Source organism: Trichoderma asperellum, chromosome 1 (genome assembly GCF_020647865.1).
Source record: "Trichoderma asperellum chromosome 1, complete sequence".
NCBI classification, from domain to species: Eukaryota; Fungi; Ascomycota; class Sordariomycetes; order Hypocreales; family Hypocreaceae; genus Trichoderma; species Trichoderma asperellum.
Genome location: NC_089415.1, coordinates 1,757,093 through 1,778,504, shown reverse-complemented (window position 1 = coordinate 1,778,504; position 21,412 = coordinate 1,757,093). Strand labels below are relative to the sequence as shown.

Sequence of the window (21,412 nt, the reverse complement as noted above, 5' to 3'; positions counted from 1 at the left end):
CCAAATTGCCGCGGTCAACCAGTGAGAAACTAGTGGGCCTAGCTGGGATGTGTGCATTGAGTGGCCTGCAGAGCTGAACGTCCAAGAAACATGAGAGACAAGGCTCTTATACGAGTTGCCTGGGAGAGCACTGTGACGAGAGGCGCTGATTGGAGTCAGTGGGGAGGGGGGGAAGCAAACAGAGCATGTTCATCTGTCGCTACAGAGCAATACTAACAGAAGCTTACGTTTTCCCCTGCCATCGAGGACCGGGCAACGGGCTCTACGGTCTTATTTCCTATTCGCTGTATGCTGTGCGGCCACCACCACTAGAGAGTGTCTTCTGCCATATGCTCTGCCGACGCCAGTGCGTGGGTAAACCCTGCAACTTTGGGCAAGGTTGGCGAATCAAGGAAGCTGAACCAAGTTCAAGGCCTCGAAGCACACAAGCAAACACCAACTCACAATTGTGGATCGTCCTTGGGCCGTCCCGCCACGGCAAGATTCTTCTATCACTTTGTAGGAGCCAACGCAGAGCATGTACAAGCAGGCTCAAGATGCCCGTGCGCCTTGCTCTGCAAGACAGCCTGATTCTGGCCATGTACATGGACAAGCTGCCCAATGTTCACTGTTCACGAGTGGTGCACAAGACACCCCCATTGTCAACATCCCCACATACTGCTTTGCTGCCTTATTACTCATCGCTACTGACGTAGAGAGCTCAGTTGATGTGAGTTGTGGCTGAGACAAGCACTACTTGCTTGCTATGCATAATTTTTGCTGCACAGATTGCATGCGTGTATCACTTTGTTACCCAGTCCTATCTTAATCCCAATTTATATATAAACAAAAGCAGTCCCAATCTTCTGCAGAAGCATAGTTCTCCTGTTACCGACATAGAACCATTACGATAGCGTGTCTGGCTTGGTTTTCTTCCTTGCTTTCACCAAGTTTCCTTAAATAGCTTGTACCGATAAATCAGTTATACATCCTTTCGATTCAAGAAATACAATGCCTGTCACGACAATCCTCCAGCATGCAATACAGAGGGAACTACCTGTGAAAGCTGAAGCTGCCTCGAATGCTCATAACGGTAAGAACGAAGGTAGCCTTATCTCTGGTCATATTCCAGTAGAGGCCAACTTGAACACTGCTGAGAGCTCCTCCCCTCAAAAATATCGGGCTTCTAAAGTAAAAAGGGCTGCGCCGGCAATTTCTTCCGGTTCATCTCGCCACCCGAAGCAGCCAAGGAATGCGTCTGCGTCTAGGCGTCGAAGGAAATCTCGGCCATCTTCGACGCAAATCGCTTCAGAGTCTGGCCACTATACTTTCGTTTCTGAGATATTCCCTTCTTTAGAACCAATTTCCCTCGGTGCCTCCTTTTTTATCCCTTTTGGCATGGCCAATGGTACGGCTACATATGAACAATCCCCAAAGGGGACGTGGGAGCCCCAATTGAACTACTGCCATACTCCGCCGGCATCCTCGACAAACTGCACCAACGAAAAGGCTTTCCCCAGTGCATATACAGCCGCAGAAGATATGCTTAATCCCTTGAACAGCCATAGCACTACCGCAAGCCCCTCCACGAATCAACGCAGCAGTGGGCAGAGGTCTTCTTTTGCCAGTAGTAGCGAGCCAATATCACCCTCTAGCTACTTTACAGCGCAATCATGCCCTAGGGGCTATAAAAATGCTCAAACGTCTATCGAGGATAACAATACTACCGTAGGCAACAACACTCTTATCTCCTGCTTAGTGAAATTTACTAATATACGCCCCAGGGAGCTGGGAACGAGCCAGTTTCAGATACAAATCCCCAGGAAACATCCTGTCTACAGCACATTAATCAACAAGCAGTGGAGAGTTTGCGAGAAGAAGAAGAAGAAGAAGAAGAAGAAGAAGCTGTACATCACGTGGCAGCTTCAAGGCTGGCAGAAATTCCGCAGCCAGCAATAATCAAGCAGGCAGTGCCGACCATAGAGCAGGTGCCACCTGCACAAGCAAAAGTAGCCGCACAGGAAAAAGTGAATTCAAAACAAATCACCTCGCCTCAACCAAGACGAACTTTACGCTCCTCATCAGCTCCATACCCCGGAATGAGCCCGCAGTCAGCATCTCCAGAGGTTACCACAAAGACAAGACCAAGACCTCTACTATCTGATAATCAACAGCTAGTGACATTAGCACAGCCAAGCATGATGACACGCTCCAAGTCTAGATCCTCGCAGCCTGCTACTGCTCGGCAGAGAGCGAGGAATCAACGACGTCAAAGGGCGGCCTCCCAGTCGGCGGCGAGCTCACGGCCCACAGAGAACTCTTTGCGTTCACGTCGGGCTACAACCAGACAGCCAACAGGAACTGCACAGTCACCAGTGGCGGCTTCATCTCAAGCAGTTGTTTCGTCTGCATCAGTTGTTCCATCCCAAGCAGTTACTTCATCCCAAGATGTTCCATTCCAAGAGGATGCTCCCCATGGAACAACAGTTCTGCAACAAGCACGGCAAAGAAGACTAGCTCCACGAGCTACAGAGGCCACTCGACACCTGCTGGCTTCGCAATCAGTTGCAACTCCATACTCTGCGATCAGCTCACAGCATGTTAGTTCACAGTCAGTCTATTCAAACAGCCTAACTTCGCAATACCCTTACCAGCAAGATGGATATTCTCCAGCACTGGTGGGTGTACAATCTGCATACCCACAGTCTCCCCAGACACAACACCTTCCTGATTGCCCAAACAATCCCTATACAAGAGAACCAGCGGCTACACAGATGCCAATGGATGAAGCAGAATTTTTCAGGAATGGTGGCGGCCCTTCCCAGGTCACCATCGGCCTTATTCCATACGCTCAGGGGGGAGCCAGTATGCTTGATATGCAGTCAGGCGAAGGAAATACCATGATGGATTATCTAATGCATCAGGATCCTGTGTCGCTCACAGCTATTCAAGTATCGAACGGTACTCCTGAGCTTTATGCAGGCGTTCTTCAACAACAAGCTCAAAGAATCCAAGCTGCCTATCCTTATGGATTAGCCTCATATCCCATGATGAACCCCGGTTACGCACATTCGGATGCTGGACCTCCAGACGCACACTATAATACTCCGTATGCTGCCCCAATGCAAGACAGCGATATGCAGTCGTTTGCAAACCAAATGAATGATGCTCTTGCCCTTCAACAACCACAAAACATGTCGGCTCCCAATTATCCCAGTCACCCTGACGTTCTGGCGTCGCACAATGGAGTTCACTCGCAATCATTTCCCATTCTACATTCTCAGAGGCCAGATAATGAGCTTTACATGTCTTACGCACATCAAGCTTCTATCCATGGACCCCATCTACAGAACAGCTTCCATCAGGGTGTCCAAGGTACCTCTTGGCAAGACGAGCAAGCCATTATAAGGGGCAGCTTAGGAGATCAATCTGATATCCAAGAGGTTTCCCGAGAGGTGTGGCAAGAAGCTAACAGAATGAATATGGGACGTAAAGCCATGTCAAGGGCTAGGTCTATGGCTCCCCCGCTTCAGCAAAATGCTCCCCAGCGACTTGGAAGTTTTATGGCGGCCCCCAGTCAGCAGGTCTCTCGAGTTAGCGGGCAGACTGCCGGATATGTGGCGACATTGCCGAGAACCCAGCACCCTATTTTCGAGAGAAGGGCGTTGGTGAATTCTCAAGCTCCAGTTACGCCAAGAGAAGCACTATCAAGCAGCCCAACCCTAGTGGCATCGGAGGCTAGCCCAGCTCTAGTGACTGTCTCAACTGCAAGAACAGGTGCAACTTCTAGAACCACGGCGACGCTGGGAGCACCTGCTGCTTCAAGAACGCCACTTCCAAACGCGCCAAGAGGTGGGATATTAAGCAGACCTCGCAATGGCCCTAGCTATGGTGGCATTCAGAGACACACACCTCCTCAAGGCCATCAATCTCAGGCACGGTGCAATAGGACTCAACAGCTACGTGCTCAAACTCAGACTCGAGAGCCTGTTCCAACTCAACAAGGTGAATCTCAAACCCAAGTCCAAGCCCAAGCCCTAGTTCCTGCCCGAGTTCCTGCCCAAGCCCCTGCCACGGAGCCATCTGTTCAGCCTCAGGAGTTAGCTTCTCAACTAGAAGAGTCACCTGTTCACTCTCAAGCTGAAGAGCCCTTTGTTCAAACTGGAGAGTCTCAAGCCCAAGCTCAAGCTGCAACCTCAGACGCATCTGTTCAAGCCCAGGCGCCAAACACTGTTCAAGCTCAAGAATCACCCAGTCAAATCCAAGAGCAGTCTGTGCAAGTTCAAGCTCAAGCCCAAGAGCAGCCTGTCCAAGTTCAGCCTCGAGAACAATGTGTTCAAATCCAACCTCGAGAGCAATCCATTCAACCTCAAGCTCAAGCTCAAGCTCAAGGACAATCTAGTCAAGTCCAGGAGCAACATATCCTGGCCCAATACCCATCCGTTCGAGTTCAGAAACAGGGCACTGAAACCCAAACTCCGCAGTCGCCCGTTGAAAGCCACCGGCTACCTCTTCCAACTGCGGAATCACTCTGTCAAGCTCATCAGCCACGTATGCCAGTTCTGGAACCACGTATTCAAATGCTGATACCCGTTTTTATTTCAGGCGCGACCCTTGTTCCACCGCCCTACCGACTGCTAGAAGAATCTTACCAGATCCAACAGCCGGTGCTCGTTGAAGACCGAGAGGCGAGATCGACCGAGGAGGGGCCGGCTGACGAGACTGAATAGAATTGGCAGGAAAAGGCGCAGGAAAAGGCACAAGAGAATCGACCCATCTCTCATTTCGAACATGGTTTTAGCCGTTTAGCAATTGGGAAATCTAAGCCCACTCTCTCAACATTGCTGTTTATCAATTGAAAGCAGCAGAAAATTGCCGTTGCCATGAGGACTATGGGGTAGATCGGATGGATTTATGTAGAGAATTTTTTTGTACGACTCTTATATGAAGGAAATTAGTTCAAGGTAACATCAGGGAGGAAGCAATCGCCGACTTTAGGTCCAAGCAGAGATGAAAAGTGTGCTCTATATCAAGAATGGAATTTCGGTCTATGTACCTAGCTAGATGTAGGTAAATCAGACAATAGTGTGCTTTACATTCCTGCTTTGTCTCTATCTTGTGAAGGTTCCATCAAGCGGTCAGCAATGGATGCACTTTGGGGAGAGGTTTCATTCGTTCCTGCTTAGGTGAGTGGCTATGTAGTCCAATAAAGCATTATACGAACAACTTTTAGTTAAATCAAATTCATTAAACCTTTCCTTCGGCCAACTAAGCAGCAAAGGTGAAAGTAGTAGTTGCTTGGAGGTGATCAGGATCATAGTCGCATCAAGAGCAAACCATAAACAAGCAAGTTCAACTCGGCCGATGGATCGGAGTCAAGGCTACGACGAACAAATTAGGAACTCCGCGATGCCCGCGCATGGCCAATTCGATCTACCGTGAATATCGTTCGGCATTGTTTATGCGACCCAATCACATATATCCGCTAAAGATGCGGTCGCTAGGCTAAGCATCCTATTCCATAACGATATTCTTGGCTTCCCCTCACGGCACCTGTACAATGGCGTCAGATGATTAATGTTGCACGATGTAACATACATACATGCTCGCCAGAAAAGAGAAATCCTCACCACATCTCCACCGCGCTATATGACTGTGAAATCCATTGTAACATTTGCTTAAACAATGTCTCAAACACGGCCCCATAGAGGATGGCGTGTAATGAGGCGTCTAGCAGGTCCTACCACGTAATTAAGCTTAACGAAATATATGGAGATTGCTGGATTTCGCAATGAGGGTGGGAATAAGAAGGGGGAAACATGGGATCTAAGATTCTTCTCCGCATCGATCGGCATCGGGCTAGGCTTCTTTCAATGTCATGATGTTCGTCCGAAGCCAACACTTTTGATGAGATGGATGTAAACATGCGATCCTACGAGCAGTTAGGCCATGTTAACATACTGAATCCTGGTCTTCTCGCTTCTCCTCTTGCATATGCTACTTGAACCAATTCGCATCTACATCCCCACACCGGCCGTCACTATGAGGTAGAGAACGGGCGTTTGCTCGTAGGACAACAGGCCGCCATTCGCATGCAGCGTATCATTGACCTGGGTGGCATAAGAATGAAAAGAGGGGAAATGAACTTGGTGCAGGGGGGGTTTCTTCACCTTTGAAGATATTTCAGTATTTATAAGCGCAATTCGTCTCTCGTCCTGGGGAGAATAAGACGGAAGACTCGTGTGTTATGGTTGATCATTGAATTGAGCTTCCCATCCATTCATACGAAGCATTCGACCACTTTGTTTGCCACAACTCTATTTGGATAGAAAGACGCCGCGTCCGTGATGATTCTGTCCCCAGCAGGCCTTCTCGCGCTTACGAGTTGCCTCAGCACTGCTGTTGCGCAGAGTAGCCAGCCGGTGCCCTACAAAGTTCAGACGCCGCCTCTTGATACTGAGTGGACGTATAAAGTTGGCACCAATCCATGGCCAGAATATCCCCGACCACAGCTCCAGCGTGATAGTTGGCAAAGCCTTAATGGCATTTGGACATTCCAGCCTGCCAGTCCTGGGGCCGACTCAGGCAGTCCTCCTGAAGGCAAGCTCCAACGCGAGGTGCTCGTGCCGTCATGCGTTGAAAGCGCACTTTCGGGACTGCAGACCTTGAACGTCACTGATATGTGGTTTGCGACCAGCTTCAAGACACCAAAAAGCTGGAATGGCCAAAATGTCATTCTCAATTTTGAAGCAGTTGACTATCAGGCAACGGTGTTTGTGAATGGTGTCAAGGCCGGGAACAATACCGGAGGATATTTCCGATTCGGGTTGGATATCACCAAACTCCTCAAATCCAACGGAGATAACAGCTTGTAGGTCAACTATCCAACTATCGTCCTTTGTTTGCGCGGTATCGTATTGCATACTAACTTTGACGCAGAACCGTCTTCGTTCATGATCCTACAGATCTAGATGTCATCCCAATTGGAAAGCAGACTCGAAATCCTAGCCACATCTTCTACAGATCTTGCTCTGGAATATGGCAATCCGTATGGCTAGAGAGTGTGCCTGCCAATCATATAACTGCACTTGATGTCGCTGCTGGCATGGATGGCACAGGTATGAAACCACCAGAATATTGGAGGGTGGAATTGCTCAATTAACATTGATTAATAGTCACCGTGACGGTTCACAGCTCAGGCAAACAGGGCGTCTCGGCCAAAGTGTCCGTTATCGGACTCAATGGTCGCGCCATTGCTTCGCATAATGGGCCTGCAGATAAGGAGTTCAGTTTCAAGATTAAGCAACCAAAACTGTGGTCTCCATCGTCTCCAACTCTGTATAACTTGACAGTGACACTGGGCGATGACGAAGTATCCAGCTACACTGGTTTCCGCTCAATCACGAGCGGCAAGGTCAAGGGAGTTCAAAGACCGCTGCTGAACGGAGAATTCACTTTCATCTTTGGTACGCTCGACCAAGGGTTTTGGCCTGACGGGCTTTATGCGCCTCCCAGCAGAGAAGCTATGGTATATGACCTAAAGATGCTCAAAAGCCTAGGTTTCAATGCAGTCCGAAAGCATGTAAGTAGTCACGCCTTTGTCCAGTACCGTATATTTCCGATTGGATGCTAAACCGGTGTGGCCTGCAGATCAAAGTTGAGCCTGATTTGTTCTACCGAGCTTGTGATGAAATGGGCTTGATGGTCATCCAAGATATGCCCAGTCTTGTTGCGGATGGTAGTCGACCTCCTAACCCGGACCAGCAGGCGGAATTTCAGCGCCAGCTCGAGATTCTGGTTCATGAGCATAAGAATTATCCGTCTATTGTGACTTGGGTTCGTTTCTTCCTGTGATCTAAAAATTGGGTACCATGTTGGTGATTCAAGCTAATATCAAGACATGCAGATCATCTATAACGAAGGATGGGGACAGCTCCCGGGTCCTCCATATCCCGAGCAGAGCCTTGTAGAGGTAGTGCGCAGCATCGACCCAACAAGACTAATCGACGCCACCACCGGTTGGAATGACCATGGCTTCGGGGATTACTCTGTAAGTTGATTGCCAATGCAATTGATCTTGTAATTCATTATGGAAGATGGTGGTGGTGGTTGTGGTGATGATGGCGATGGTGATGATGATAGTGGTGGTGGTGATGATGGTGGTGGTGATGATGATGATGATGAAAAGAGTGCCGAGGACTAAACGTTGACTGTGCCTAGGACAACCACCATTACGCCAATCCGCAATGCGGTACGCCATTCTATTCCACGCCGTCCAGACCATATGACTCCAGCCGCATTGGATTCCAGGGCGAATGGGGCGGCATCGGCCATAATGTGTCGATTGAGCAGTAAGTTTTGAGTCTTTGTCTTCGGCATCCTTGAATCAGGCTGCTAATACGATAAATCAGTCTTTGGAAAGTCCAAGAGGCGATCAACACCATCAACCAAACGTATGAAGTCAACGCCGACCTCAGCTCCTACAACTACCGCGCGAGCGTCTTGTTCCGCGAGTTCCTCGACCAGGTGGAACGCTATGCTTGTAGCGGCGGCATCTGGACACAGACAACTGATGTCGAAGGCGAAGTAAACGGCTTGTTGACGTACGACCGACGTCTTCTCAGACCAAACGTGAGCCAGTGGAAGAAGGATATCAAGAGCTTATATACGGCGGCAGCTGGAAGGCGATGATTGATCATGGCGAATGGACCAAGTTAACAGCTTGGAGTAGAGCGTCTTGATAGATTTTTTAGTAATACTGATGCATAACAATGAGAGAGATATGGTTGTTGGCCATAATTTTTTCACAACGAGGGTCTGCTGGTTCGTAGGGAAGAATATTTCCTGCCCCTCTTCATCATGGCATTGGATATGATTGAAGCCGAAGCAAACATGACTGCCGTTAGGGTTGTGATGCGGAATAGCATCGCCGTTTAGGGTAGGGAATCAAAGAGCTAGTAAGGGCTCGATCGTTTCAATTTACAGACACGTGTTTGACGCATTGGACAAGTTGCCATTTCTTGAGCATTGTAGATACATTTTAGAGGGATGAATATTCCGTCCTGCCTTAGGCATCCGTCTCTATACCATCGCTGTTTAGGTGATGCCTTCCGTTCTTCAGCTCACGTCTGAACAAGCTGATGCAGCAGCAGCGAATATCTCGCCTATTTTCACCCCACCTGCCGTATTCAACAGCAGCCAACGCAGAAGGGACACCTGCAGTAGTACATACTTGTAGTCTACACTAGTACCTAGTAAGGCACTGATTACTCAGGCTTTGCACTTAACCCTAGAGAGGACTAGCCTCGAATCGCCCTCTCATTCTCTTCCCCACCATCCCGCAATCGTATTCGGACCCCTGGCCGCTAAGCAGTTTTAGACCAGATTCGCAGCCAGAAAAACCACCAAAAGACCGGTTCATCGTTCCATAATCATGTGATAGAGCTCCTTTTCCATCATGTTCGTCATGTCATGAGCAAGGGACTGGACACATTTTGTGGTTATCAGCTTGATTTGGCCCTCGCGGATTGGCCAATTGCAGCGCTATCTCGTCTCTTCTTCTTCTCCCTCCCTCTCTCGTTTTTGGCTTGTGACAGACCAGCCCAAGCACATACTGCTCTTTTCTTCTTCTTTTTACTGCCTACCTAGAACTTATAATAACGAGCCACGAAGAACGAAAACGAATAAATACCCTCGACGAGCGATAGACGACTTCTCCTTCCTCCTCCATAGAGAGTCTTTTTCATTGGTCCTTTCCAATTGCCTCAATTGCTCGTCGACATTCCCTTTCCTCGACGAGATACTTTGGAATCATTCCACTCCATTCAATTCTGCCCCTCCCCCAATGTCGGAAACAATGACATCCTCACACGTCTACACGCGCGAGCGGCGCGATCGCTACCATGAAGCAGACGTCGTCGTCGTCGGTGCCGGCGTCTTTGGCTGCGCGGCCGCCTATGCGCTCGCCAACCAGGGCCGCTCCGTGCTCCTGCTGGAGCGGTGGATGCACGAGCCTGATCGCATCGTGGGCGAACTTCTGCAGCCTGGCGGGGTGGCTGCGCTCAAGAAGCTGGGCCTGGGCCACTGCATCGAGGGCATCGATGCCATCCCCTGCTACGGCTACAACGTCTTCTATCACGGAGAGCCGTGCGCCATTCCCTACCCGAGACTCAACGACAAGGGCGAGGTCACACATGCCTGGGGCGGACGAGGGACAGAGGGCGCGGAGCAGCAGGGATGCGGATTCCACCACGGCAAGTTCATCACACAGCTGCGAAAGGCCTGCCTGGGACACAAGAACATCACAGTGGTCGAGACCGAGGTCGTCAAGACGATTCGGGGCGAGTTCGAGGAACAGATCCTGGGCGTGGAGTCGCGCACCACGGTCAACAAGGAGACCAACGAGAAGAAGGACGACTATTTCTTCGGCAAGCTGACCATCGTGGCCGACGGCTACGACTCCAAGTTCCGCAAGCAGGTGCTCGAGACGAAGCCCGTCGTCAAGAGCAAGTTCTACGCGCTCGAGCTGGTCGACACGGTCCTGCCCAAGCCCCTGCACGGCCATGTCATCATCGGCGACGCCTATCCCATCCTGCTGTACCAGATCGGCACCCACGAGACCCGAGCGCTCTTCGACGTGCCCCAGAACATCCCCGAGGCGTCGGTCGAGGCCGGCGGCGTGCGCGGCTACATCAAGAAGCACGCCATCCCGGCCCTGCCAGAGTCCGTCCGCCCGGCGGCCGAAAAGGCCCTCGCCGACGGCAAGATCCCGCGCAGCATGCCCAACAGCTGGCTCCCGGCAGTGCCCCAGACGCCCAACGGCCTCGTCGTGCTCGGCGACGCCCTCAACATGCGGCACCCCCTGACGGGCGGCGGCATGACGGTGGCCTTCAACGACGCCGTGCTGCTGGCCGAGCTGCTGCACCCGGACCGCGTGCCCAACCTCGACGACGCAAAGGCCGTCCGCGAGGCCATGCACAAGCTGTACTGGCGCCGCAAGAACTTCACCAGCATCATCAACACGCTCGCCCAGGCGCTGTACTCGCTCTTCGCCGCAAACGACCGCCAGCTGCGCGCCCTGCAGATGGGCTGCTTCGAGTACTTCCGCCGCGGGTGGACCGACGGCCCGGCCGGCCTTCTCGCCGGCATCATCCAGCGGCCCCTGGTGCTGGCGTACCACTTCTTCTACGTCGCCTTTGTGGCCATCTGGATGAACGCGTGCAACGTCATTGGAGGCCCGCTGGGCTTCTGGAAGCTGCCGCTGGCGATTCTGGATGCTGTGCTCATCCTGTGGAAGGCGTGTATTGTCTTTTTGCCCGTCATTTGGCGTGAGGGATTTCAGTGAGGAATAAAAAGGGGTGTTTGTGGGGTTTCTTTGGAAACTGTTGCATTTTGCATACGAAAGAAATCATCAATGCCTGATTTTTCCTTTATTGTTTTTTTTTCTCTTTTTTCACCCACAGGCGATGAGCGGATTTTCTTTTCCTTTCCTTTCCTTTCTTTTCTTCATGTACTGGTAGGCATTGGCTTTGGATTACGCAACATAAAAACATGTGGTTTCACGCAGTTATGGCTAGTAAAAAAAGATGTCAAAGAGGTTAAAGTAATATTAATAGCACTCACAATTTTTATAGATGAAGATACATCTCTTGTTATGCTTCTTCCTTCATTGTAGATGGCTAAGTAGCTTGCTTATGCTAGAATCAGAGACCAACTGTTCTCTTCCACTCCATGTGGTATTTATATATATAACTTGAAGTACTTTCCTTTTTTTGCGTCATATAACTTGGCGTCCTTTTGTTCTTCCATTCCTCATCTCATCTCTCTCTCTCTCTCTCTCTCTCTCTCTCTCTTCTTTGTCGATTTAGTGATTTCAAGTAAGGCGTCTCCTATACACGCCCATCATCCAACACGCCCTCAACACAAACAGCCCAATCGCCATCTTTATGCTGTCCTGGATAACGTTCAACTTGCTGCCGCCCACCTCGTGCCACTCAATCGGCACCTCGGCGACTTTGATGCCAGGACTGGTGCCGATGACGCTGCCGTCGCTGCCCAGGACAGGCGTCGCAGGGGCGGACTCGGCGAGCATCAGCATCTCAATGTCGAAGATCCAGCCCTCGGCATGCATGTAAGGGACAATGTGCGGCAGCGCGGCGCGCGTGAAGAGCTTGAAGCCGCACTGGGTATCGCGAATGCGAGATGTAGCAGGGGGCGTGAGGATGGTGAGAACGAGATGGAATGAGCGCATGAGAAAGTTTCGAAGGGCAGAGCGCTGAGGGAAACGGGCGTTAGTTGACGAAGAAGAAGAATCTGATATCAAGTAGCTTAACTCACCTTGACTACCGCCTCGCTGCCAACGAGATGGGCACGGCTACCAATGGCAACGCCTCGACGAGACCCGTCCACAACTTCCTCGACGCCTTCGATCAGTTTCGCCACATCGCTAAACCGAGACGCGCCATCCGCATCGGCAAAGAGCGCATATTCGCCGCGAACATGACGGAAGCCATGAGTAACACCGCCGCCCTTGCCGCGGTTCTTGGCCAGGGACACCACTCTCAGCACATCATCCAAGCCGTTATTCTGCGCAAAGTCGAGCACCACGTCGACCGTCTTGTCGCGGCTGCCGTCGTTGACGATGATGATTTCGTAACCGCTGAGGCCCTGATCTTTCAGGCCAGCTGCGCCAGCCGCGCCTTGAGCGTGGCGCTTCTTGGTCGTCGGCGAGAGAGGGTTCCTAGCGCCAGCTGCAGCAGTGCCGCGTCCAAAATGCCTGTCCAGGTACTCGACGGCCTCTTCCAATGTGGGGATTACACGATCCTCCTCGTTGTACGCGGGGAAGACGACGCTGAGGAGAAGTTCCGGGGGTTCAATGGAGCCAACGTCGGGCGCTGGATTCGCTTCGTCTGGGCGAAGACGCTGCTCGCTGAGGTGTCGTTCGGCGAGCCATCGGTCGTACCAGCAGGGGAGCGGGCGAGGAGTCGTCTTGCCGGAAGGGCTGCTGGTGACGTATGTCTTTTCAGAGGAGAGGACGGGGCGAGGCTTGGAGGCGACGAGGTGGAGGAGGAGGAAGAGCTGCGATAGGCCGTGATGTTAGCTGTGGACAGTAGCCAATTGAAGCGGAATCAGAAGATAGGAGATGGGATTGTGGTTACCGCAGCGAGCCCTGACAAGACCAGCGCGAGGAAGAGGCCGGCGAGGATGGGAACCGGAGTCGCCTTGATGGATTCCCAGGGCGACGCAGGGAGCTCCGGCAGGGCTGTTGCGAGGCCCATTTTCTTTCTATGCGACGACGCTGAGGAAATGAAGGGAATCGAGTCAAATCAAATCAATCTAGGCGCAGAATAGATGGATGGACAAAGAATAGAAGAAAGAAGAGCAAAGGGAAGAAAGGAAATAACAAGGAAAGAAAAGGAACAGAAAGTAAAACAAAGTCAAACGAATGTGAAATTGCGAATCAAGATGCCAGATGCCAGATGCCAGATGCCAGATGCCAGATCAAGGGTTCGTTCGCTGACACCTGGCGAATGGCTGATGACGAGGTGTCGCAGCTGCCGCCATTGGTAGCTGCTGCTATTAATATGTGCAGCAGCACTTAAACAGGGGACTTTGCTTAATGCGGCAGTGAGGCCACAGTTTCGCGATTTCCATACAGGGCTGGCCAATCACGCGCAGCGGGCTCGGCTGCCGTTTAGCGGGGGCGCTGCCACTAATACAGGCGCTGTAGATGTACATATCTCTGGCAGGTATGATGATGAGGAGGGTGTGTAGATGCATTCGACTTATTAGTAGATAATGACAGGCTGGTAGTGACTGTTAAAATAAATGTTACGTCTAACGAATGAGGATAAATGACAAAAATATTCGAAATAAATAAGAAAAAGGGGAAGCAAAGTCTCCAATTCTCCGCACCCAGTGTATCAAAAAGCGCCAATTGAGTCAACAGACATGTCCAATACAAATGAAACAATGAAATGAAACACAACCAAAGCGACCCAGTGCCGTGTATATCAGTTTATGGATGTTGTACCTCCATCCTCTCTATTTCATCGCAAAAAAGAAAAAGAAGACAAAAAAGAAATCCAATTTTTCATTCCATCGTAACGAATGATCCTCCTTCCTTTGTGTCACCAGACATTCCTCGCCATGTTGAAGCTTGCAATGCGTACTCTCCTATATCTCAAATACTGCTGTAAACTCTCGCTACAAACATATTAAGAGCAGCAACAAGGAAAAGGGTTAAGCAGGTTAAAAAAATAATGATAAAATCCACGTGCAATACATTCCCTCTTTTGATATCCAAACACTGGTGGTGGCCCGAGAGTGTGTAAGTAGTAAAACATTCGTAGTGAGGGTGTGCCATATCCAGACGCAATGCAAGAGCCAAGTAGTATAACAATAACGAAAACAACAAAACAAATGACAAATATTGTTGAATTTTGGACGAAAAGAAAGACAAAAAAAAAAAAAAAAAAAAAAAAAAAAAAAAAAGACTCCCAGCCTACACAGCGATAGGTCGAGCTTTTGACTTGGCCCAGCGAGATTTCTTAGCCATCTTGTTCCCGCCCTTGGTAAATCTGCTAGACTTCTTTGTAGGCTCGGGATCAGGGATCGAGTCCGCTTCTGGGAAGACGTTGATAACAATAGACTGCTGCTGCTTGACGTTGGGAGCAGACTCGCGAGCAGGAGCAGGAGTAAGAGTAGAGACGATAGCAAGGGTAGAGGCAGGTTCGCCAACAGGCTGGGGTTGGGCCTCCTCTGCAGGCTTCTCCGCAGGCTTCTCAGTCACCAGTTTTTTAGTGCCAGACTGAATTCGCCCCCCTTCTGCGAGTCGAACCACTTTGGCTGCTTTTTGCTCTTTAGAAAGCTTTCCAGAGTTGGCTACCTTCTGCTCCTTCAACTCCTGCTGTTCTAGGGAAGGGCTGCCGTCAATCGACGGTAGGGCGGATGCAGAGACGAGGGTGGCTGCAGAGGTGTTGAGGCTGGTGTTGAGGGAGCTGGGAAAAGATGTTTCTGACTTCTGCCGATGGTGTGGGTTTAGAAAGTCACCTTGCGGATGAGACGTGACTCTCAGGATGGGAGCAGGTGCGTGGACAATAGGTGCAATTGAGCCAAAGTTCCTCATAGACGGAGGAGGGCGAGAATCCCGGGCAGCCGCCTTGGTCGAGTTTGCCATGGCAATTCGGCCAATTGCCGAATCTGATGTGCGCCGGCTGCCTGGACGCGGTCGACGGGCTGCCATCTCGGCACCAGTAGGAGGTCGCACGACGGGAGGGCGATTCAGCCGCATCTCGAGGTCATCTTGAGAACTCGTAGAGCCGCTGGAGCTCTCTGATTCTTCTAGGCGTTGGGAGAAGCTGGTTAGCATCCGGTGAATCAAGATTGGCAGACGCTGACACGGAAGAAGACGAAGACGAAGAAGGTGACGGCGACGGCGACGACAAACCTTGTGAGGATGTTGGGCTGGTTCTGGAAGTATCATAGCCAGACCCTCTAACGACCTCCTTTCCCTTGGTCGAGGCAGCATAGGCCGCAAACTGCGAACCGACATCAGGCATTGAGCTCACGGTGTGGCGGCTGTGGTTTGATGTATAAGGCGAGACGCCCGTGTAGCTGTATGCTCGGGGCAGGCGCACCATGGGGGTGGCATTCTTGTCTGCAGGATACGAGACGTGGGACAAGCTGCTGCCAACACGGGGGGGCACGCCGGGCATGTTCATGCTGTGGCCAGACGCAGCCATGGCACTCCTTCGGCGGTTCTGCTCCTGGATCTTGTGGCGATCATCCTCTCTCCAGCTGGGCGGCGCACTGGCAATGGCATCGGCGGCGGCGTGTTTGGGAACATGCTTGTAGGGAGTCTTTACCCCCTCCTCCTTCTTCTCCTGCTCAGCAAGCTTGGCATTGTGCTCCTTAGCCTGCTGGCGGCTCTTCCTCAAGCGCGAGAAGATGGACATGTTTCCTTCTCTTGTCTCCTGCGTAAAATTTCCTGTCGGTATTTGACAGCTGAAGGCGGGAGGAAGCCGGGTTCAGCGTCACCAGATCCGATTCTTTTGGACTACCTATACCAAGCAGTACGATAACCAGGGTATAGTAGAATAAGCGAACAGGGTATGTAAAGAGCGGCTCCGCCCAGTCAGCTTCGGGAGAGGCGCGATGCAATACCTAGCAGATGATGTGCCGAAAGATGATGCAGATCTGACTTTTCAATGGCCGATGGTAGGTATATGGTGTAATGGGGGGTAGTAGGAAAGCAAGGTAGGTTGTCAAGATATAAGCCGAAGTAAGAACCGCTTACTTTATAGTAGTATCTGGCAACCTTTGATATGTCCGATATGGATGGGCCACTTGTAAGTGAGTGGGTATGGAACGGATCAGATGCGAGGGATGAGAAAAACCTGGCTCGGAATCGATGTGAGACAGGCCCGGAGCAATCAGGCAGGTGTCGTGACCTTGTTTAGAGCTTGGATTCAGCTCGTCGTGGTTGATTCAGTTCAGCAAGGTAAGCCCAAGAAGAGCGAATAAGAGGGTTTGAGAACGAGAACGAGAACGAGATATGAGAGAGAAGGGAAGAAAAAGCCAAACAGAGAGCAATGAAGTGGAAAGAAAAGAGGCAGAAGTTTAGGAGAGAATAGAAGGTTAAAATGAAGAATACGAAAAAAAAAGGACCAGCAAGCTGAATAATAATGGCAGCTCAGAGCGGGAAGTTTGTTTGCGGATCGCCGGGATTAACAACCGATGGAGAAGAGCGCGCACAGTGAGCAAAATAAAGAGAGAAAGCCTAGGAGAGACTGGGGTGAAGATTAGCAGTGCTTAAGACGAAAAACAATGCAAGGAGAATGGCAAATCCTGTAGAGGAGCTCTTTTGGGGGGGAGGGAAATTGGAGATGCTAGAATGCAGATGCAGGAATAGTGCACTCTTGCGCTCTAGGCGACCAGCTGAAATATGAGATGGCATGACACGGACATGACATACTGGTCAAAGTAGAGCATGTACAGCTAAGTATGCACCCTGTCGGTTTAGCCTGGCCCGTATCTGTACTTAGATCCTAGAGAGATAGGAGTGCCAGTAGCAGATTGGGGGACGTGATAGGCCTGGCCGCTCGCCTGAGCGTGGCTTTTTCTCGCCTGCAACGGGGGCGTAAATGGTTGGCTTGCAGAGGGCAGATGCGGCTGACTCGAGGGATGCGGTGCAACAAGCTGCGTCGTAAGACTCAGTGGCACACACGTGGACTGAAGGAGGCTGGACGGAAGGGAGGGGAGGTACCGGTACTTATACCAAAATCAAACGGAACAACTCTTCCTTTATCTTGGCAATGCTGGCATGTAGCAGTATCTCGAGGACCGTTTGGATATTTGTTGCTCATAGAGCTAATATGACAAGATATCATGTCTCACTTCGGACAATGGCCTCATTGTTTCACCTGTGAAGCTTTGCCCCAACAAAGGCAATAAATAAGAAGTGACACATTCGATCCAACATTTGGCACGACCAGAGAGCTCTCTCGTCATATCGTATCTGTACCGTCGTCGCTGCATGCCAAGGTACCTACTGTGGTAGATGGTACTTGGCACCACTACTGCAAACATGGGTCCCTTCTCCAGTTGCAGTTGCAGTTCCAGTTCCAGTTACCGTCACCGTCATGGCGGCAGCAGCCCGCTGGGGACCGCGGACAAAGGAGCTGGGACCGCCAGAGTGCGCTAACATAACTCCCCGCGCAGGAAACAAAGTCGAGTGTACGGAGTATAAAGAAGAATTGGGCGATGCGATCCCACTAAGCAAAAAAGTTGCGGGTACCTGATGGGCGGTGGGCTGGTGCTGTAACCTTAGCCCACTAATAAGTAATTGCCAAAGTAAAAATCAATAATCCTGTAGACAGACATCAATATTACCACCACCACCACCACCTCCAGAAGCGGCCGCCACTCACCATCGGGTAACGGTATTGGTACAAGGGGCTCTGCGTATTTCCTGTATCCATGTAGTTGAGGCATTATGTATATGTGCTTATTCCGCTCTCCGCGCGTATCTGGCTGACTTTTACGGTCGTCAATGATGAACCGACAAGTCAAGCAAATGGTCAGCGGCACGGGATTTTGTCTGTGTCCGCCAAACAACAACAACAACAACAACAACAACAACAACAACAACAACACGAGATCCAGAAAGAGTCCAATGCAAAGGAAAAAGCATCGCCACCACCTACCTATTCTCTCCTCATTGCCACGCCATGCGGCGCCCTACAGTCTTGACCTTGGCAACAAGATCTCCTCTGTTTCTGTTTGTCATCTTGCTGGAGCCAAAAACATCCTTCAGAGTTCAACTACCAGTAGCTGCTCCATTTCCCCTCTTACATGCTGCTCAAAAATCAAGAGAAACGGAAACTCTATTTGGATCAACACGTAATCACGCTCGGTTGGTGTGCCGAATAGCTGTCCGTTATCTCACATTCCTCCCTCCTCTGCTTCCGCTGGCGAACTGTTGTCTGCCCACCCAATCGTCGTTAGCTCCTCGGTTCCCGCAGCGCCCAAGCAGCAAATCAACGTCGGCAGCAGCCATGGTGACGCCGAACAGCTGCTCCTCTGATATGCCCGACAGCAAGGTCGACCCCAGAGCCGGCTGCAGCAAATGCTCGTATTCTGCTCACGGACCCCCCTCCAACTCACGCAAGGGCTGCTCTGCTTTGTACCAGGTACGAGAATTTGCGCGCGGCCTGGTGCCTGAAAGGAGACAAGAAAGTGGCCGGCCTGCTAGCACTACTCCGTGTCCATTAACTATTTGCTAAGCCGCTGACTGGGAGTTCGGGTGGCGGCTTTGCTTGGTTGAGATGCGCTCTGTTGGTGGAGAATCGAGAACATCAAAGTTTAGAGTGCCTGAACTCCAGACCACCCAAGCCAGATGTGCCACAGCCCCTGTCCCTGTCATTTGCTGAGCGAATTGGGCGGATACGGCGCCGCCGCCAAAGTCCAGCCGCACGCACGCTAAAATAGAACACATAACGGCCTACGGCCAAGTGCGCCAGTACAAGCGGTGGTAGAGGCAGGTAGAGAGAGATTGACAACTGCCTAGTCTCCCTAGCCCAAGCTGGAGCCGGTGAACTGTGGCTTTATGCCACGTATTATGGCATGTATATATATAGAATGTATACTGTGCTTGAAAACCTCTGATTGATGCCGGTGATGGGGGAAAGGGGGAATGCCGAGGCACCGATCCCGAGGGCGGGTATATGATAGTATCGAGGCCATACCCGATTTACACTCATGTGTGGTGAGATTACAGCCTGGCGCCATGGCTTTTTGATCTCGGTCAAGATTAGGGTTTCCTTAGGCTGCTGATTATCACGCAGCCAGCTATACAGCTAATACTCATAGCTCCCCAATCCCTCGCTCGTCTTCCTATCGGAACACGGCTCTCAACCCGTGCACGGTGGACCATGGCCAGCCAAGAATGGGGCCTTCTATGCGAGGAGAGCGAACGGGCTGAGAAGCCAAGAAGAGACGAGAACCAAGCAGTGCCGCGATGCCGCTTCCATCTTGATAAGGCGGAGATCATGATGGCTCATTGGATGTTGAGAATAGGAGCAGCACCCTCTATCACGGCGCCACAACCGACGTGGCGGATCTCACGACCAGGACTGGAAATGACGCCTTTCAGCCCCAAGTTCGAAGCGAGATAATACCTAAAGCAGCAGTATATGTAGACAGAAAGAGCACCAATCTGTGGTGTACACTTGTTATGGGCTTTTTAGATGGGATTCGTATTAGTGCCGAGTATTCTGTACCTTTCGAGACTCATGCGACACAGCACCTGAATGCATATTGAAATATTGTGCGAGTACGGTGCAGTGGCTACCGCGCCGTCGTCCTACTATTAACTGCAAGCCAATATTGCATCTAGCATTTGCCAACAGCGCGAGCGCCCGATTGATTGTCATGTAACAAAAGAAGTAAAAGAACTGCGGCTCAACTAAGCTGTAAGAGTTGGTTGCGAATTCGGAACATTTTCCCAATTCGGTGTGCATGTCAAGTCGATAATCGCCAATTTTCAAATCCTAGCCCTAGAACGGGATCCTGTACGAAGTAGGTAGTCTAGGTAGTAAACGCAACTGGTTCCCGTACTTGCACCTCTCTCTCTCTCTCTCTCTCTCTCTCTTTTTTTTTTTTTTTTTTTTTTTTTTTTTTTTTTTTTTCTTTTTTTGTCAATTCAGAATCCAAACGCCCAACACGTATTCGGCGAAGGACGTCAGCTGTATGGTTGCATCACAGCTGAGCTAGAAATTAATCTATTGAACGACATGGGTAGTTTACGTTTCCATGTTCCAATGGTCTTCTCGCGGTGCATGCATCATGCATATGTTCAACGTTGAAGCGGCTATCCGGACTGAAAATGGTTCCACAAACTCAAGTCTGCTATCTTTTTGAATTGTGCATACGTGCAAAGACTGAGAGATAAGGCGAAAGAGAGATAATGTATGCAAACACCGACCATTATCCATGCCAGTAATCTTGCAAAGGCAAGTGTGACAAGATAAGGAGTATGTTTGGTGTTACTGAACAATCTGTTCCGTTTCTGTTTGTCTTTTTTTGTCCATTTCCCCCCTCTTCTAGGCTTCTGCCTTCCACGAAAGGGTTAGTAGTACAAATAATACCTAGTAATATTGACATTTGTAAAAAGAAAGATGCAAGGCTTGCGTCGGCGGCCCGCAGCTCTTTCGATCTATTGACACCCGAGTCAACCAGGTTTACGGGCCAGAACATAGGTCCAGCGTACAAAGCGAACGCCTCCAGTTCCCATTTTGGCCACGGCAACAGCCAACTGCATATGCTAATAACAATATCCCGTGGTGGTGCATGAGTTTTAGTGCTAGATGGGAGCACTAGCTCACCGTTCGTAGCTGAGAATCCGAAGACGTGGCCACGCTAATATGCAGGCCCTGTGTAAACGGCAGCAAGGGTCGTCTACACCGGTTGATTGATACCGCATATCCCACGCTGTTTAGGGATCACTAACGAGAAGCCTCCTATCCCATCGATTGAGCACATGGCTGTGACTTGATGAAGATGCAGCTTAAACGATATAGACGCTTGTACCACTCGTCTCACCTATGAATATGCACATGTTTTCCTTCAGTCGAAGGTACCCCCTTGAGCAGGTAGAAGGGCTGATTTGCGTGATCATCTGGTCGCATCATGATAAGATGGAAGTGAAAAGAGGGAGAAAATTGTTTAACAAATCAGCGTGGTCCAGCAACTGCCGGCACCTATACATGACGACATGGTATTCGGATAGTCCAAATGGTTGTGCTCCATACTTGGGCAGGCTTATTTGCCGCTCACAGCCCAATGGCTTATGCTATTAGAGACATGCATGATGGCTGGCGTAGTGTGCCAGCTTTGTTGTGCCGTAATTCACTCGCTAGAGAGACAGCAAGAT

The 21,412-nt window shown here is 50.6% G+C and overlaps 5 protein-coding genes across 5 annotated transcripts; 3 read left to right on the top strand and 2 right to left on the bottom strand.

The window, feature by feature from the left end:
• Positions 1 to 893: 893 nt before the first annotated feature.
• On the top strand, positions 894 to 5,142 carry TrAFT101_000545 (uncharacterized protein). The gene is made up of 3 exons (XM_066126063.1): positions 894 to 1,707; positions 1,764 to 4,530; positions 4,585 to 5,142. The coding sequence occupies exons 1-3, from the start codon at positions 991 to 993 to the stop codon at positions 4,707 to 4,709; spliced, it is 3,609 nt and encodes a 1,202-aa protein (XP_065982161.1). The 5' UTR covers positions 894 to 990; the 3' UTR covers positions 4,710 to 5,142.
• A 560-nt stretch (positions 5,143 to 5,702) lies between these two features.
• Positions 5,703 to 9,002, top strand: TrAFT101_000544 (uncharacterized protein). Its single transcript, XM_024905903.2, has 7 exons — positions 5,703 to 6,850; positions 6,919 to 7,097; positions 7,155 to 7,561; positions 7,630 to 7,815; positions 7,886 to 8,029; positions 8,200 to 8,330; positions 8,391 to 9,002. The coding sequence occupies exons 1-7, from the start codon at positions 6,327 to 6,329 to the stop codon at positions 8,668 to 8,670; spliced, it is 1,851 nt and encodes a 616-aa protein (XP_024764752.2). The 5' UTR covers positions 5,703 to 6,326; the 3' UTR covers positions 8,671 to 9,002.
• Positions 9,003 to 9,384: 382 nt separating this feature from the next.
• Positions 9,385 to 11,742, top strand: TrAFT101_000543 (uncharacterized protein). The gene has a single exon (XM_024907433.2). It carries the CDS (start codon positions 9,824 to 9,826, stop codon positions 11,321 to 11,323), a length of 1,500 nt encoding a protein of 499 aa, XP_024764750.2. The 5' UTR covers positions 9,385 to 9,823; the 3' UTR covers positions 11,324 to 11,742.
• TrAFT101_000542 (uncharacterized protein) lies at positions 11,575 to 13,515 on the bottom strand. Its single transcript, XM_024907432.2, has 3 exons — positions 13,137 to 13,515; positions 12,316 to 13,056; positions 11,575 to 12,253 (listed from the first exon to the last, which is right to left on the bottom strand). The coding sequence occupies exons 1-3, from the start codon at positions 13,254 to 13,256 to the stop codon at positions 11,852 to 11,854; spliced, it is 1,263 nt and encodes a 420-aa protein (XP_024764749.1). The 5' UTR covers positions 13,257 to 13,515; the 3' UTR covers positions 11,575 to 11,851.
• A 239-nt stretch (positions 13,516 to 13,754) lies between these two features.
• Positions 13,755 to 16,856, bottom strand: TrAFT101_000541 (uncharacterized protein). The gene is made up of 2 exons (XM_024904402.2): positions 15,428 to 16,856; positions 13,755 to 15,321 (listed from the first exon to the last, which is right to left on the bottom strand). Exons 1-2 carry the CDS (start codon positions 15,933 to 15,935, stop codon positions 14,483 to 14,485), a joined length of 1,347 nt encoding a protein of 448 aa, XP_024764748.2. The 5' UTR covers positions 15,936 to 16,856; the 3' UTR covers positions 13,755 to 14,482.
• Positions 16,857 to 21,412: the final 4,556 nt, after the last annotated feature.